Source organism: Pundamilia nyererei, unplaced genomic scaffold (assembly GCF_000239375.1).
Source record: "Pundamilia nyererei isolate P.nyererei 1_Seehausen unplaced genomic scaffold, PunNye1.0 scaffold00067, whole genome shotgun sequence".
Taxonomy (NCBI): Eukaryota; Metazoa; Chordata; class Actinopteri; order Cichliformes; family Cichlidae; genus Pundamilia; species Pundamilia nyererei.
Window position 1 is genome coordinate 2,884,398 of NW_005187468.1, and position 17,850 is coordinate 2,902,247.

Sequence of the window (17,850 nt, forward strand, 5' to 3'; positions counted from 1 at the left end):
ACACACACACACACACACACACACACACACACACACACACACACACACACACACACACAGAAAGACACAAAATCCTGCATTTGCTTCTTTACACTCAAGCAGACAGCTTAATCAAAAACAGCTATTCAGAACTACACAGCACAAAGATATGTGAGCATTAAACTCTCTGCTATTTATATATTTAAAACAGCTGCAGGCTTATGGATGGAGCAAAAACAGAAATTAATGCTTCTCTATTTGTAGCTGTCAACAAATAAGCATTTCAGCGTTAAGCCTTCATCAGCATTTCAAAGATCTTTTTGCACAGCTAATTCATCATTACGCTCAACCAAAAAAGAAAAGAAAAAAGAAATCAAAGTTGTTGAGTAGTTATCTGCAAATTGTCAACTAGTTAAACGCTGCAGATAAATAGCTCTGCCTCATGCTTAGCCGTGAAGCAGTTCGTTTTATTCACTGGGGTTTTAAGAGAGTTTAATACGTCTAGAAATCTTCTGAACCCAGAGGAGGATCTAATCCTAGAGTCAAAAAAGCCAGCTTAAAAATTTTGCAAGCTAAGTTTTTGCTGTGAGTTCTGTATGAAAAAAGAGATTTAATTTGTGCCAAGCCAAAGCAAAACCAATCTTCAAACTTTGACACATGTTTAGATGATGACTTGCCAGAAAAATAAAATCAAGATTCTAAAAAATACCTTATAAACAGAGGTGATTTGTAAAAAAGCAAGATCGTATAGCTGCATGACTTTTTCTTCGCACATAAAGCTAACTCAGAAACTGATGTCAAATAAAAACTGGCACGTTTCTCCCGTTTGATAACTGGAGTTTGAATCCAGCATTCGAAAACAGGCAAGACCAATGACAGTTGGATGAGCAGGGCATTTGTCCAGTCATGTGGAAGATGGATAAATGCTGACATTCCAGTGAAGAAAAGCACTCTTAAATAATCCATTGTGCTGTCTAACTGCCTGTCCCAAGCAAATGTCTGCTAACTCTTGCCAGAAACTAGTGAGCAAACAAAAAACCTGTCAGCCGGCTCTGCGAGCCAAAGGTAATGCTTCAGCATCAGAAAGTTCACACCATAACATCATTTATCCATGACATCCCTTCACACACATCAGGCGCTCGCCCACATTATTAGACGCAGCATCCTAACTGACTTTTTGACTCCTGTCACCCGGCATCATCAAGTCATCATGGTGACGGTAAGTGCTGACAGTGAGTGACATTCTCAGCATAAAAATACCCACAAAATGTGACAGGCTTGTATAAACAGACACACACGCGCACAACACTGCAGTGTAGTGAGATAATACATGTACACACAGACAAAGCGCCCACCTGGTGACAGTGAAACCTTTGCCCAACAATATGAGCATCAGAAGGAACACCAAGAAACTGACGGAGAACAGTAATTTCCCTGGAGATGGTCACAGAGGTGGAGGGAGAGACAGAAAATGAGAGAGAGGAGACAGAAGGGGTAATTAGGTTGTGGTTTCCGAATCGGAGATATCAGAGGGGAACGATAAAATCAGGTCACCGCACACATTTTTGCTCGCGCACACAGTCACGTACAATCACACCCGATCCAGCCCGTGCACGCTGAACCACCTATTACATTTCTTCAGCTGCACACGCACCCATCAGCATCCTATCATTCATTCTACTCAGGCAGTGAGCGATTTTCCAGTGCAGAGTTAGTGTCAGTCATTGAGTCAGTGATCGATGCAGGAGAGGAACTCACCAAGTATTTTGAGGCTGCCATTGCCAACTCCTTCTCTAGCATACAGGCCCCAGTAGACACAATGGAACAGCAGGCTGAGCACTGCCAAGTGGAAAGGATGCAGGGAGGAGAGAAATAAAAAAAATTTAAAAAAAAACACCAGAAGGAAGAAAAGAGGGAAAAGAGATGGGTGAGCAGGCGTTACAGAAGAGGAGAAAAGGCATTAAGGGGAAGAGATGTGGGAGTTAAGAAAATACACAGAACAAAGGTGACAGGCAGATGATAATGAGGGAGGAGAAAAGGGAAGCAAGACAGAAAAAAAGAAGGAATTTATAAAAGGAGCAAAATCCTTGAGAGAAGTGGGAGGAGAGGGTGAAAGCGAATTCAGGGGTGGCACGAGAATCGAGAAGGGATTTAGACAGAGGACAAGCAGGCAAGAAAGAAGAAAGTGAGATAAGGGGGTGAAGAAAAAGAAGAGGACAGGATGAGGAGAGCTGGGGAGGGGGTTCATCAGTAACAGCATGCTCCACTAAACACTGTAACACAGGGCGACTGTTTGCAGTAGGTCCTATTCAGAGGCTAATAAGTGCGATAATATCTGTGCTCTTGAAGTGGGGATTAAGGTGTGAGATGCTGCAACCGTGCAAGAGGCTCAGTCATCTCGAGTGTGTGTGTTCTGTCAGTGTGCGTGTCTGTTCAGGACAGAAGCTCTCACCTTCCACACCTGCTGCCGTCATAAACATTTTGTAGGTTGTGTGAAGAAGCTGTCTTCCCTTCAGATTGTCTACAGGTAAAAAAATAAATAAATAAATAAAATAACAAGAGATAAAGGTGACAGAGGTGTGTGTGCTGGGGGAAAGATAAAAAGGATGAGGATACACTGACAGATGGCGAAGGAGAGCGGGAGAGGTACAGAGACTGGGAGGCAGAAGAAAAGAGCAAGAACAAGGGAACGGGCCAGATAAATGGGCGGGAGCGATCATTAGTATGCATCCATCTCACGATGCACATCTCCAGATGACGCCTTATACATCTTCTCTGTTCACGGCACATAATCCGAGAGGAAATATTCTTAATGCGTATTTAAGCAGCCTATTTTACTACCAAAACACTCCGGCAAACAGCAGTGGCCTAGGGGGAAAATTTATAGAGAGAAGAAGGGTCATAAACGATCACACTCTTTTAGCTCTCCTGTATTACAGCAGGCTTAGCCAGCCAAGTGTTGCTGAATCCTCCTGGGAATTTTGCAGGTGCTCTAATGATATTTTTTAAAGAGACAAAAACTTCCCAAAAACTTCATATTCATTTACAGCCCTTTGAAGCTTTTGCAAACACTGTTGTTGCGCTTTCCCCCCCTCTCTGCGAGTGCGCGTCTCTCGAGTTTTCTGTTCCTGTTTTTTAAAACAGAGACACGTTGCTGTAGTATGTATAGAATGTGGTGATAATAAAGCAAGGCCTCCCCTAAAGAACAAAGCCTTAATCTCAATGACAGGACATGCTGCTCCAAAATCTCCATGTGTGGTTCAGTATTAATGCTGCATACAGATGTGCACGTTTCCTTTTTACCCTCATCGTCTTTTGAACTGTGTGCCGTTAACAAGTGCCCTCTCCTCTGTACTCTAACGGACAAAGCGTCCATGAATTCTAAAAAGATATTACATTTTTGATTATTCAGACTTGAAAACAGTTTCCATTTCTCCTCAGTCAGCCTTTAATGAGCTGAGCCCAGAGAAGCTAAGGCATTTCTGGATCTTGTTTACAAGTGCTTTTTTTCTGCGTAGTAGTATTGCAACTTGCATTTTATGGATGCAGCAACAAACAGTGCTCAGAAGTGTTTCTGAGAGCATGCAGTGATTTCCACTAGAGACTCAAGCGGAGCAGGGGGATTAATCCAAAGAGAACTGAAACCGATGTAATCTTGCCCACGTTGGTTATTTCTGAGTTTGTTTCGTTTTTCTTGTTGCTTTTTTCGAACTCTGTTAATACTCCAGCCGGTATTTACAGTCCCCTTTAAAACAGTACTGAGAGCGTCGTCACGTGAGCCCGCCCCGTCCAGCCTGCGCCATGGTAACATCATGGAGGAAAAACTCAAACACCGAGCCCACTGTGCAACTCGAGCAGCTTGTGCCAAATAAAAAAATCTACATCTGTTGTTTGGACACATTTTTGGCTTTAGTAAAGGCAACATCAAAGAGGAAGAAAAAAAACTGCAGGAAAAATAGTTTCAGCGACCAAAGGTAAAACAGCCAATCTGTTACAACAGTGTGTGTATGTGTAGATTCGACTAAGGTTTTTTTTTTAAGACATTACACAACTTTTCAAAGTATCTTTTACCCTGTTTCAATTTTTTGAAGTTTATTTCTGTCAACAAATTTCAGATAGGACTACATACTTAAAAACACACATATTTACCCATTTCAAAATTTGAGATCTTTTCTTTTTCTCGTTCTTTTTTGTTGTCATTTTTAGTCAAATAAAGGGTGAAATCCTTCATAAGGACAATGACACAATTTTGTGTCTCTATACTAAAAATTACATATAGAATTGACTGCAATTGCTAAACAGTTAATGCATTACTTTTGTTAAAATCCTTGTATTAAAGCTAAAAGTCAATTCAGCCACATCTAGACTGTTTAATTTAAAATCCTCTGAAGATTTTCAGAATGAAGTCAATCTCAAGACCCAGCGTCAGTAAGGACCCCAATAAAGATGTCAGAAAAAGCATTCACATGGGAAAAACCAAACAAAACACATGCATCAGTTTGTTCACAGCTGGACAAAAAGTGAGAGTTAACAGCGCTAACAGAAAAATCTCACCAGAACTTAATTTAGTAGGCAGACTTAAAAATATAAATCTGACTCTCAGTGCTGTGAAAGATTGTGCGATTCAACCTTCCATTCTTAATCTGAAGCGTGCCTCATTGGGTCCAAAGATCATTAAATGGATGCTTAATTGTAATCGTCTAGAGAAGCAAACTACAGATTAGGTGCAATACAAGTGATTCTGCCCCCTTGCCAGTTTATAAAAAGGAAGATATGCATATGATAGCACAGAAACGCCCGACGTGAAGAAAGCAGGGGATTTTGCCAGGAGCTGTTGTTCTCAGTTGCTTCAGGGTTATTTCAGCTTTGACCTTTACGTGACAAACTCGCTTCAGTAACCTTAAGGCTGCAGCTACCTTCTCCACTCAACCGTTCACCTTTACTTGAAAACCAAGGCTCGCTATCACCGTCTCCTCTTTCCTGCTTCCCTGATGCTCGTGTTCAGTCTCTGCCCAAAATGAAAACGGCACAGGCTCCACCTTTACTTATCTGAACAAACACGAGAACTTACTCCCATCCCATCAAGAAACCATGTAGATTTTATAATAGATCTGACACAAAAATTGCATTTCTGGGGGGCTTTGAATTCCTATTACATTAAAAGAGTGAAATAAAAGGCAGTACTTACAAGCAAAGTAGCAGGAGAGAAGGAACACCATGGAGAAGATGATCAGGAACGTGATGTCTGTTTCCAAGATGCCTGTGAAAGGAGGAAGAAAAATTCAAGAAAACTTGTGATAAAAGGAAAACATTTGAGGAGAAAGAACGAAATAGAAATATGAAAGAAGGCAAATGTACAAGATACACAGTGGGTTTAGATACAAAGGAAGAAGGAGTAAATAAGGTGTACAAAGTGTTCAGATCAATAAAAGAAAGTAGAACGTATGAGGGAAAGACAGATAATTTACAAGGGACAATAAATCCAAAGAGCAGGGTGCTTGATCCATATCAAGCACCCTGCTCTTTGGATTCTCATTTGATCCTATATCCATATATTGGATTAAATGAGAAAAAGTGAGAGGCAGTTACAGTAGAGCAAGAGTGTGAGAGATCGGAGGAAACATTAGTGATGTAGGAATAATTAATTTAGATGCTACGTTGGCCCTCTATTATTCTTTTCATCCCTTCCTCTCAGTTTATCTAGCATCATTAATTCATTCAGCCATCCCTTCATTATTGTCATTTGTGTAATTTGTTCAGTTGAAGGTGCTTTATTGGCCGTGCTAAGTGGTGTAGGCTTGTGCCATCAGCGATTCATTCCATAATCTCTCACTTTCAGTCTAATCACACTTACCAAACTCGTCAGCAGAGAAATGCTGCGTCCAGAAAGACTGGCCATTGGTCAGTTTCATCTCATACTCCAGCTGCAGGCCATCTCCCTGCAAGACATAAGAGAGCAGCAGAAGTGGACAGTGGATGGTTAGCAGATTTGTACAAAATATTAATGCATGTTTATCTATGATTTTCATAAAAATGAATTTGGGTGATATTTTTGCTTTTACAAATGGTCACTCAAGGCTGGCTCAAAAAAGCAAATCCACTCCCACAGACCAAATTACTTTAGAGGTGAAGTAAACATGTTTACAGCTAGTTCCGAAAAATGATTTTGGTCTCTATAGCCATTTTTTACCCTGTATGCAACCATACGGGGTGGGTGAATTTTTCATAACTTACCCATTTAAAGTTATGCATTATTAGGGGCATGGGCATTTCGAGTGACATTAGCCGGCTGTTAGACATCCATTTGGCTAATTCAACTCCTTGACTGTTTTTGTGTACTTGGGCCCTTGTGAAGCATTTTTAATGTGCTTATCTGACAAATTATTTAGCTTTCTTTGCAGCTAATTGTATCAAGAACTTGCCCAAGAAGTTTAGGTGAGTCATATTGTGGCCTTTTATTTGTATGCATTGTTTGTTACTGAACCTAGCTAACCAACTTGCTAACATTAGCTGGAAGCTTTCTCCTCCAAATATGGCTCCAAAGAATAATAATGTTAGGCTAATGAGTGATATCATTATAACTACCAAATACAGTTAATGGTTGCATTGTTGTAAATTATAGATTAGGAGCAGCTCCCTTTCTTGTATGCGCACCACATACACTGTCGCAGTCAAATATTTATCCAGAAGCTCACGGGGTTAAGCAGGTGATCCATATGCTTCAAGGCTATTACAGAGGCCTTAGTTCGGTTCCACCGTGTGCCATTTGCTATTTACTTTGCCCCGCTCTCCCACCTTTCCTGTTTACTCTCAAATGTCTGTCATAATTAAAGTCTTAGAAACCCGAAATATATATATTTAAATACATGCATATTTAGAGCCACATGCTGGTGTGCCATTACCATGGAGGCTTTTCACTGTGAAGATAAAAACAAAGTATGTGAAAGTAAATTATGCGGGACCACCACGAAAAGGTTCATGAACACAAACTTATTCCAGCACTTAAATCAACATTGGTTTTTTGAAAGAGGTTACAAAGGAAAACTGGACAAAGCCATCCAGAGCTCAGGAGCCAGCCACAAGCCTGCAGCCTCAGTGTGAACAAAGAATCAAAGCAGATACTAGGAAAATTATAGAGATGAGCGAAAAAAGGGTCAACATCCTGGTGAAGTTACGCATATATTGGAAAGTGTTGTTAAGTACCTGACAGTTGTTTTGTTATATAAATATGTTGCACCTGCTTTTGTTTGGTAAGGTGAAAAATATGTCAGGTAAAGGTGGGTGTCCAGTAATTCGTTTTCAGTTAATTATCTGTGCCTCGTTCCAGTAGCAGAGCGATTTATTTTCAGTTGATTAAGTGACGTTTCTGTAACCTTCTCCAGTTTGGGGGAAATTGTGAATTTTAATTATTTCTTTTATTATGAAAATTATATTTTGTATTCATTTATTTATTTTTTGGTTGCATATACTGCAAGTCATTGTTCCCAGAAAGAAAATCGGAGTTCTGTAAAAAATCGACAGAGGAATTGGCCTCGACTAAGAAAATGGCAATTGGTGCATATCTGGTAATTTACTATGAGGAGACAGGTATGGTATACCTGATTACAACTGAATGCATTGAATGCAACTGTGTAATTTAGTCATTCTTCGAGCTGGCCTCGGCGCACCTCAGGATCCTCCAGGTGTACGGAAAAAGTTGATGGGGAAAGAAAAAGGAATCTGGGCTGTTCTGCCGACACTGTGCTGCAAATCCAGAGATGCTCAAATTAACAGGAAAGATGAAAAGATCATAGCCATAGCAACAGCTTTCTCTTGCTTAAGTCTGAGTATTCTTGGTCTCAATTATTAATACTGTGATTTTAATTATTTGTTAAGCTCAATATCTTCAAATGTTGATCTGATATAACTGCCTGACAGTGCGGTGGTATGAAAGCTATCACAAAGAGAGAATATTTATTTTTATTTAAGTCAGGAGAAACACCACAAAGAAAACTAGCATGCCCCTGTGGCAAGCCAATATTGGATTAATGTGAATGTTTACTTGTCAGTTCTCAACACAAAAAGCATCAAATTGAAATGAATTTGGGAGGTGAGAAAAAAGACGTATGGGGAGCAAGAACAAGAGAAAGTGCACAAAGATGGGTTGACAATCAGAGCACAGAGAGCTCATTTCACAGACGTAAGTTCAAAGCCGATGGAGTTCGCGCTTGTTGCTTGAGCGAGGGACCAGAGAGGGAGGGGGAGAGAAAAGACTTTGATTTCATTTGGCAGCCTGAGACTCCATCTCACTCCCTCTATCAAAAAAGGGCGAGAAGCGTGGAGCGTGCACTGCCACAAAATCAATACAGACACAAAGAGCAAGGAGACAGAGATAAGGAGAGTGATAGATGTGGAGAGAGAAAGTTTAAAATACAGGTAGAGAGAAAGAGAGGTTGAGGAAACAAGAAAATGCAAAAAGGGAGAGAGAGAAATAGATGCACGGGAAAGAGGGGAGATGAGGGAAGAAGTGGCACTTCACTGCAGGACTTCTCTCCACAGGGGTCACAGATGAGTTTAGGGTTGCTGGGTGGTTTCTGGTGTAAAAGGCACCCACTTTCGACGTACCGCACTGATGTATCGCACACTGAAGGTGTTCTCACCCAACATCAAAACAGTCTGATACAACTTGTGATCCCTTAAGCTGCAGATAACAATATTTTCAAAGGATGTCTGAGTCTTTTGAGAGAGTGTGCCTCTGGAACGTAAATGTTCGGGTAGCGTTTGAGTGCAACAAACCCTTTTTTCTCCAAAAATTGTGTTTGCACAGTCAGTTTTATGTGCGAGTTTAAAGATGTATCCTTTTCAAAAATGTCTCCAAGGTTCTTCAAAGTAATACCGGAGGCCAAGGTAATGCCATCCAGAATGTGTTTTTAAAAATACAGTAACTTCAGTTTAGTATGAATTTAGAATTAGAACATTTCAAGTCATCTAGGCTTTAATTTAATTGGGACTTGATAGTAGTTAATCTGCAATGCAGATTTAAATATTACTTGCAGAGCAGTGGAAATGTATGCAACATTTTCAATGAATGTTACTTGAGCAAGGCATGGATGATGTCATACACACTGGCCCAAGAATAGAACCTTGTAAAACTCTAAGACTATCTTTTGTGTGTCATTTACATGAATAAAACAATTCATCATCAGATAATCATGACTCCAACCAGCACTGCTGTTTTTCCTCTGATGTAAAATGTTGGTAATGCTGGATGCTGCACTCAGACAAGCACAGACACAAGTTCATGGTCCAGATCATTAGTAGCATTCACTAAACTCTTTTTGTGGTATGATGATCTCAATATCATGACCTATACTCTCAAAAAACCTCACTTTTCAAATGAGAGTTGACTTATTTCTTACAAGAAATAAAGGGAAGGTGGGATAAGACCCCTTAGCCTGGTAATATTGAAGTTAATTAACAGAAAGACTTTTTTGAACATTTGTCCAAGTCCAACATACAATCAGTCAAGATCAGATGGTTTCTAAAGCTGCTTTATTTGATGATCGATCCGTGATCTTTGGGGAGAAATCCCGATTTGTAGTCCCCGTTTGCCTCCAATAAACCCAAACCACTGTAGCAATATTATAGCATCTACTTGGGTAATTCCCTGACTAAAGTCAGCTTAGCCCTGATGACTATGATTATTTAAGCATCATTTGCTTCTCTAAAGCTACAGAGGCCATTAAACATCTGCTTTCACAAGCTTGTAGCACTGAGCATGACCAGTAAATTCAAGTGGTTATTAAAATTTAGGTGAAATCTCCCATAATGCTGAAATTGCAGCCATTCTTCTAGGAAGGCCTGCCACAGGATTTTATAACCTGACCGCAGCAGGGGATTTTCTCACAGCCAGGTACTGAAGTATCAGTGAGGTCAGGCATGGATGTCGGGAGATAAGACCTGACTCGCAGTTGGTGCTACAACTCATACTGAAATTGCCAGACGGTCAGAGAAATGCTTCAACAACAAACTCAGATTAACAGATTAAGATTTCCTTTTATAGATCTAAGGAGCAGAGCCCAGACCATGATAAGCACCTTCAGGCCAAAAGTACACTCCTGTATCAGTGTAGGACAAAACACAGAAATATACTGTATCATGGCTGCAAAATCCTTTACGCTTTTAAAATATAAAAACATGCAAACCCTTTAAAAAGTTCCCTGCCAGAGTCACTGCTCCATGACCCTTTGTGGTGGCGATTTATCATATGAATGAAATTTTTAAATTGCAGTGAAGAAGAAGGTGACAGATGGGTAAAATAGCAGACGAGACTTTTTGTTAGGTTTCTTCAGCGAGGGATCCTGTCCACATATTTTTTTAATCTATACAATGTAAAATAACATAATGTAATTTATATTTAGGTGTTGGCATCACCTTGCACTTTCAGGAATTGTGATGACCGTGAGCTGATAGTTGATGAAAAAAAGTAATTAGCACCTAATCGTTCAGGTAAATGTTAGTTGCAGCTCACACACAGATGGTGCATACACTGTGTACTGTAGGAACATGTTACTAGAATCACAGTTTTAACTGTTGCACTCTGTGTTCACACCAGAACTACTACTACAATCTACAAATCACAAAGTCTGATTTTTTTTATATGGGTAAATATATCTCCCAGAAGACTCATAACACTGTCAGCTAATCCTGTTATTTTTTTGTTGTTGTTATTTATTACACTGAACAAGCGCAATGTTTCATGTTCAAACTGGCTCCCCGTCTAGAACAGGAGAACCTGGACAAAATACAGTAGCTGTGATTTGTCGCTCGGCCAAGCTGACAGCTGCAAAGTTCTGGCCGTTTCTTTAACCCCTGCCTCTTTACAGCCAAGCTAATTTCAGTTCTTTCTTGGTTCCCTGCTGAAGTAATTTTGCTTCATTAGCAGTAGTTCTGCTTGGAATAATAAAGAAAAAGTTGATTACAGCAATTCAAAGCCTTCTACATCTTCACTTGTGTTTGAAAGTACACAATAATGCTCCGACAACAGTTGCTCGTACAAATGCAAGTAATTATTCTGCATTTGCTCTGTTTTCTCTTCACTTTCTATTGATGGTACCCAATTAGTTACATCACAAGTTTTATTAATATACCAACTTTTCAAAACAGTCTAATGACAACAGTATAATAACAACGATTTTTTTTTGTAAAGCTTTGTAAAAGTTTTGATGTTATGAATCATCATGTGAAATTCTGGGATGACTTCAAGTTTATTTATGAATGTCTTTTTTTTTTTCCTCCCCTGATGAAATAATAATTATTTGCAGCCTTGAGGTTTCCTGCTATAATTAATCAAGTGAAATTGCTTGGAAATGTTAAATAAAGACCAGCCTCACATTTTACCAGTTTATGCTGGCAAGGGAATTGAGAACAGACGTCCTCTTGTTTTAAGGACTTAGGAGCTGATTTGGATTTAGACCCACTTCCACAGGTAAAGAGTGAGATGGAAAGTACACGAAACAAAAAAAAGAGCCGGATAAGAGAGAAACAGGAACAAAGTGGGAAACAGGGAGTAGCAGATAAAAGTGAGGGTGCTCGGGAAAATGCATTAAATGAGCGAGAGGCAAAAAAAGAAATGAGACCAGTGAGATTGCAAGATGGAGAGGAGAAACACAATTAGGCACAGGCTGACAGAGAGGAACAGGAGATGCAGGAGTAAATAGATATGAAATGGCGTGGAGCGCGTCACAGCTTGGTGACAGAGTTGAAAGAGAGACACAGCTAAAGATTGTGAGCGACAGAGGTAAGAAAGATGAAGAGGTGTGAAAGCAAAACGGAAGCGAGAACGCAAGCCGTGAGAGACGAGGGGTGGAAATTGGCTGCGGGACGTAGCATGCATATTTCCCCAGGAGTGGAGGCGAGCCTTTATTCTCAAGTCCAACAGCATTAGGCAGCGTGTCTTTCAGCGGATGCTGGCGTGACACTAAACCATACTCTCCAGGAAGCATCCATTCTAATCATATCCCTCTTCAGCTAGGGCTCTCAAGTGGCAGCACAAAAACAACCCTACGTACCCCTCCCCCAAAAAATACAAAGCCAGGAATGCTCACACAGAATCGGAGCATGACATGCTCGCATACAGGTGAGTGTGCCATTGATAGGCAGGCATACTGGGGTACACCTTCAGCAGATATTTAACACTTTCTCTTACCTGCATTCTAAAAAATAAAAAGAAAGAAAGAAACAACAACAACAAAAAACACAGCTATCACTGGGATTTGTCCTTGACTGAAGGAGGATATACGGTATCATCACTGAGCTATCATCAGCCAGGCTCACAATTTTTGGACAGGGTGCCCCAGCCTAGACTCGTATCAACAAACAACACACCACAGCTAGCACTTTGGTCATTTTCTCCCGGCACACCATTACCACAACACCAATCCTATTACAAAGCAACACAATGCATCAATGTCCCCAAAGCGAGCCAGTCAGCTACAGCGGAGGCCTCACAAGGCATGTTTAACTCAGTTGAAGCAGACGGCTGCATACTCAGAGTCTCTGTGCTTTGATGCAGAAAGTGTAGCAGTATGAAGGGAGAGATAAGACACTTCAGAGTGTCAGGCGGAAATCCAGAGACAGATACACAGATAAAGGATCGGTTGTAACATCTGAGGAGATGAATTTAGGGGTGTCTGTGTGGCATTTTACACACAAATCTTTAACGTAACATGTGGCATAATCCTTATCTGAAGACCAGTTTCTAAATGTTTGTAAGAGTATCTGTCTAACTGGGTTAGGAGCTTGAATAAGTACTCTAAATCACTGGATTAAAATTCTTTTTTCCCCTATTTAGATATTTTTACTTCCACTATTTAAAGTCTAGCCTGGTGCAAAATGCCCAAATGGGTAAGCATACACTGGGACAGAAACTATGCTCACGTTGATTTAAAATTTATTGGGAAGCAGCACAAAAAAGTAGCCTTAAAATATCCAATATTTCACAGAGCCCTCCTCGGGGTGTGCTGGATGTATTTTTGCCTGAGCTTTCCTATTTTAATATCTGATTCAGCTGTTTGCACCAGAAATGTATGAGCTTTCTGCCGGAATGCGCAAAAAAAAAAAAAAAAGCATTTAAATCAATTTATTGGTATCTAAGACAAGAATATAACTCCCTGCTTCCTCAGTGTCTAGAGGGGGGGCTAGAGCAGACGATGACGTGGAGGGTGATGGCAGTAATGACGCGCGTTTGTCTTAGAATACAAACAGAATCACACAGTGACCACAGGAATGGGTTTGTGAGCTCTCTCTGTGTTTTTCCATTTAAAAAGGTGTTGCGTCATCACGGCATTGTCTGGTGGTGAACCTGCTCTTTCTAAAGAAAACCAGGGCAGCAGGGTCAGGGAAGGATGCGGAGGGTCAGAGGTCAGTGCTTACCCCGCACTTGCTGAGAGCGATATACCACCATCGCTCCCTCACCGAGCGGAAGCTGCGGCCACCCACGCAGCTCAGGACCTCCTCGTTTCCATCCCCTTCCACCTAGGAGGGGAAAAAATGCACGTATTATTATCCAGAAATGCAGCACATTTTGCCTCACAGAGACACTGAGCTGTCATAGTAGATTTTGGAGCCTGAAATATCAAGATACAAACATATTTCACACCCCAGCGTAGCCTGAAATGTGGCAACAAGATCCAGTAACCGCAACAACAACAGAGTCATGCTGTTAGTCACACATTCTAAAGTAATACACCACTTTGTGTTGCTTGGTTAAAAAAAAAAAAAGTGTGAAGAAAGATCTTTGGGAACCTTTCTGTTTGATTGAGATGCATCATTACCAGAGGAAAAATGTAAATAAGTAAAACGTTATGCAAACACATTACTCGCCTTTAGCTCTCACTCCCTCTCGGTTTACTGATTTGCTCTCTTACTTTACAGAAGAGTATACAATAGGAACAAAAAAAATATGCTCAACTGTCGGATGATAAAAGGAGAAAACATCATACTCTGTAAAGGACACACATGCTGTTCAAGACAGCAAGCTCAGTGGTCAACTTCAAATACAGAAAAGCATCCCTGCACTGGATTTCCAAAGATTTGCTTTGTTTCTCGCTTAGGGACAAGATGCTGTAGAGTGCAACTGTGCGTGTATATATAAATCTGTGTTTGTGTGATGCTCTTACCACACAGCCTGACCAGGTGTAGCGTGTGGTGAGGTTGATGACCTGGTTGTTTTCAGGCCTCAGCACGGCTTCCTTCTGGTAGCAGTTCTGACATCAGCGGACACAGAAATATCAAAACAAGTTTTTAAAGCCTCCACGAAGTGCTTTTCAGTAAACCTCAGGACAAGATGTACCCACAGTTGTTGGGCTCCCAGAGAGATATTTCTCAGTGCACAGAATTCATGGTGATTTTAGTTGAAATCTGATTGAAAACGTGCTTCTGATCTGTTTGAATGCTGCAAATAAAACTGATGTTTTCTGACTCTTCTGCAGTGGATTTCTGTTCCCTGTCTGACTGTTTGACATTAATGTTAAAAGCTGTGTGACGTATAAGAGCCGCAGTGTTTGATTTAGAGAATCTGACACGAGAAACTGACTGAAAGCTGAGAAATGATGTGCTGTTTGTAAGTGCACTGAAAATATCTCAACATGATGTCTGTGTGTCACAAGATGTCAGGGAGAAGAAGAATACACCACCAACCAAATTACTTTAGTGCACCAGCCAAGAAATGCACTGTATTTGGGTCATTTTTTTTTTTTTTGGCTGTTCTAAACCATTTTAGCACGGATTTTTCCAATATGCCGCAAAACACTTCATAACCTAAATAACTGTTACATTTCCAACTCTGAAATTCGCCCTGGTTTAAAAAACACTAGAAACCTATAAAAAAACAGAAGGTTAATTTCCACACATGCTGCTGGACCACAAGGCTTTTACAGAAGACAGATGTAAAATTATATACTGACAGAGGGTAAATCAAAGGTCAAAAAGTACTTTAAACTGACCACTTTTCATCATCAAAGCGACAAACACATTTCCTACAGTAGATATACCTTCACTCTCGTCACACAGCTTAACTTACAAAGAAAATTACAGCAGCATTTAATAGGATCATTTAAAAAAAACTGTTTAATATAGGGCTGTTCGATATAACGATATATATCAGATGACGATAAAAACGTCTATCGTTTCATTTTACGCTATCGTTTGTTTCGTGGTGTCGCAAAATAAACTGTTTACGACAATATTTTTTTCATCGTTTTGATGGTCACTGTAGTGGCTATATTAATTTCTTAAACTTCTCTCTTTCTCTTATATTTTATATAACCACACTAAAGACGGACAAACGCCTGTTTTTATGCGTTGTCGTTAGCAACAGCGACGGTGTCACCATCGCGGGTCCGCTTGTTTATGTTCCACATAAACCTTTCACAATAAAGCTCAAGATCCTGTTGAGACTTTTCAAAATAAACTGAATCACGTGAAAGAGCAGATTATTTACGGATGAGAATTAAAAAAAGAGCCGCCAGGTGCTAAAAAATAAACCTTAGACTCAAACGTTAGAACAGGCTTTTCCCCGCAGCACGCTGTGTAATAAATACTCACAAAGAAACGGAGGCCTTTACAACTTATGTCTAAAAATGTATCGTTTGTATCAGCTACATGACACGCAGCTGGAAACACTTCCCGCAAGACGAGCTGCCCGAGATTCACAGAATTTACAGAAAATGTTCCATTTTTGTGATTTATATCGTTATCGGACGATAGAATTCTTATATCAGGATATGAGATTTTGGGCATATCGCACAGCCCTAGTTTAACATCAAGACTCTGTGTTTAAATTACAAGAACTACAAGAACTACAAGAACTAAATTACAAGAATTACAAGAACATGTTTAAACATGACAAGGAAAAGTTCTTTTTGAGACTTCATTACGTGCAGGAATGAAGAATTTATCATCCTGAATGTAATTCTGTTTTTCATTTCCACATCAGCATCAGAACATCACTGCACAGCATACTGTTCTGACCAGATCCTTTCCACCCTCCTTACACCCTCCTTACACACACACACCAACACATCTCATTACTGGGTTCTCTGTGACATGTCAGCTCCATCCTCTTTTTGGAAATGTTTCCCCAGATCTCAGTTGGAAAACAGTGCAAAACGCTGCATTTCAATAAATAGAGTATTTCTGTTTAACACGAACCAAAATATTTAAAAGTTCCCTATTCCCTCCAGATTTTTGTGCAGGGTTTAGTTATTATCGTATAATCAACCAATAAACATGTCATGTGTTAAGATATATAGATCTCGATACAGTATATCTTATAACATCACATGGATACAGTCCAAAATTATTAGACCAATTATTAGACTACTCGTCACAAAAAATAAAATATTAATATTTAGAAATGAGTCAAAAAGTTCTTTGAAACTGAAAATTATATTGTTATTTATTAGGCAAATAAAATTTGAGCCGGCACGCTGGTCTTTTCTGAGAAGTCAGAAACTAATCAAGTATTAATTAATTAACAGTAGATTTGAAAAAGTGGATAGTAATAATTATATTTTAGCATTAAAAGTAATTTAATGTAATCTTCTCAATTAGAGAGCTTCTGCATATTGGTGGATTAACCATTACAACAAACATCAAAAAGAGATTTAAGTAATTACCAATACAATACTGTTAACTTAGGTCAGCTATGGCATAAACCTCACATTGGGTGGTCTAAAAAAATAAAAAAAAAAAAATAAAATAAAAGCACTGTTTCAATGGCTCAGCATTTTTATGCAATCTTTAGTCATTGTATTGTAAACAACCAATCAACATTGGATAAGATAAACTATATAATATCTATATATATATATATATATATATATGAGTTTTACTAAATGTGGGTTGATATGTGCACATACATAAATTGTTCTATTGTTTTGCCTTTTCTCCCAAGCATATTGGATTAAACAAACTGCATTAATACAGTAATGAAGTGCAGGCTGTTTGCTTTGAGGGTATTTGAAGCTAAAAGTCTATTCAGTCAGTGCAAAGGATTTACAGACCATTTAAAGATAGAGCCCCAGCCTTTGATCAGTTTCCTCGTATAAAGACAAGGTTATGTTGCTCACCAAAACTGATATAAATGTGATCAAATTAAGCTCATGAGTATGCACTGTAATCCAATATGTTAGGGAAAAGCACGGGAACAACAAAAAATGTTCTTGAACCAGCCTTTAATTTTGTGTTATTACTTTTAGAAAGTAGACATTTATATGAAGGAAGCTTATTCTGTCATTTCGGTTCACACGGGGCTCCCTAGTGTCTTGCTTTGTGTTCACAACTTTGGATTGTACCATACTTGATCACTGCAAGTATCATCAATAATACACAATTGCCTGATAGTAAATAGTAAAAAGATAGTAAAAAAACCCAAAAAAAACCCTCCTTTTCCCCCCAGACTGTCAGCTTTTAAGGACAACTTTTCAACCAATAAACATGTCATGTGTTAAGATATATAGATCTCGATACAGTATATCTTATAACATCACATGGATACAGTCCAAAATTATTAGACCAATTATTAGACTACTCGTCACAAAAAATAAAATATTAATATTTAGAAATGAGTCAAAAAGTTCTTTGAAACTGAAAATTATATTGTTATTATTAGGCAAATAAAATTTGAGCCGGCAGTAAAAAGATAGGAAAAAAAACCAAAAAAAAACCCTCCTTTTCCCCCCAGACTGTCAGCTTTTAAGGACAACTTTTCTTTATTCGGAGCAGAGCGAGAAACGTGTGATCCAAAGGTTTAAATGTGAAAATTAGCACCAGCGATGACATGTGAATAAGCAAATGGAGCAGCACTTTCCTTTGATAATAGCTTGTCAG

General features: G+C 39.4%; 1 protein-coding gene across 1 annotated transcript in view; it reads right to left on the minus strand.

Moving 5' to 3' along the window:
* tmem145 (transmembrane protein 145) overlaps positions 1–17,850 on the minus strand; it is a 41,123-nt gene that overhangs the window by 8,848 nt on the left and 14,425 nt on the right. Inside the window, exons 4-10 of the mRNA XM_005736170.2 lie at positions 14,139–14,225; positions 13,393–13,494; positions 5,834–5,918; positions 5,168–5,239; positions 2,432–2,500; positions 1,738–1,818; positions 1,335–1,413 (exon numbers count right to left, since the gene is read on the minus strand). Of these exons, the coding sequence (XP_005736227.1) occupies positions 1,335–1,413; positions 1,738–1,818; positions 2,432–2,500; positions 5,168–5,239; positions 5,834–5,918; positions 13,393–13,494; positions 14,139–14,225 (575 nt within the window). The remainder of the gene's footprint in view (positions 1–1,334; positions 1,414–1,737; positions 1,819–2,431; positions 2,501–5,167; positions 5,240–5,833; positions 5,919–13,392; positions 13,495–14,138; positions 14,226–17,850) is intronic.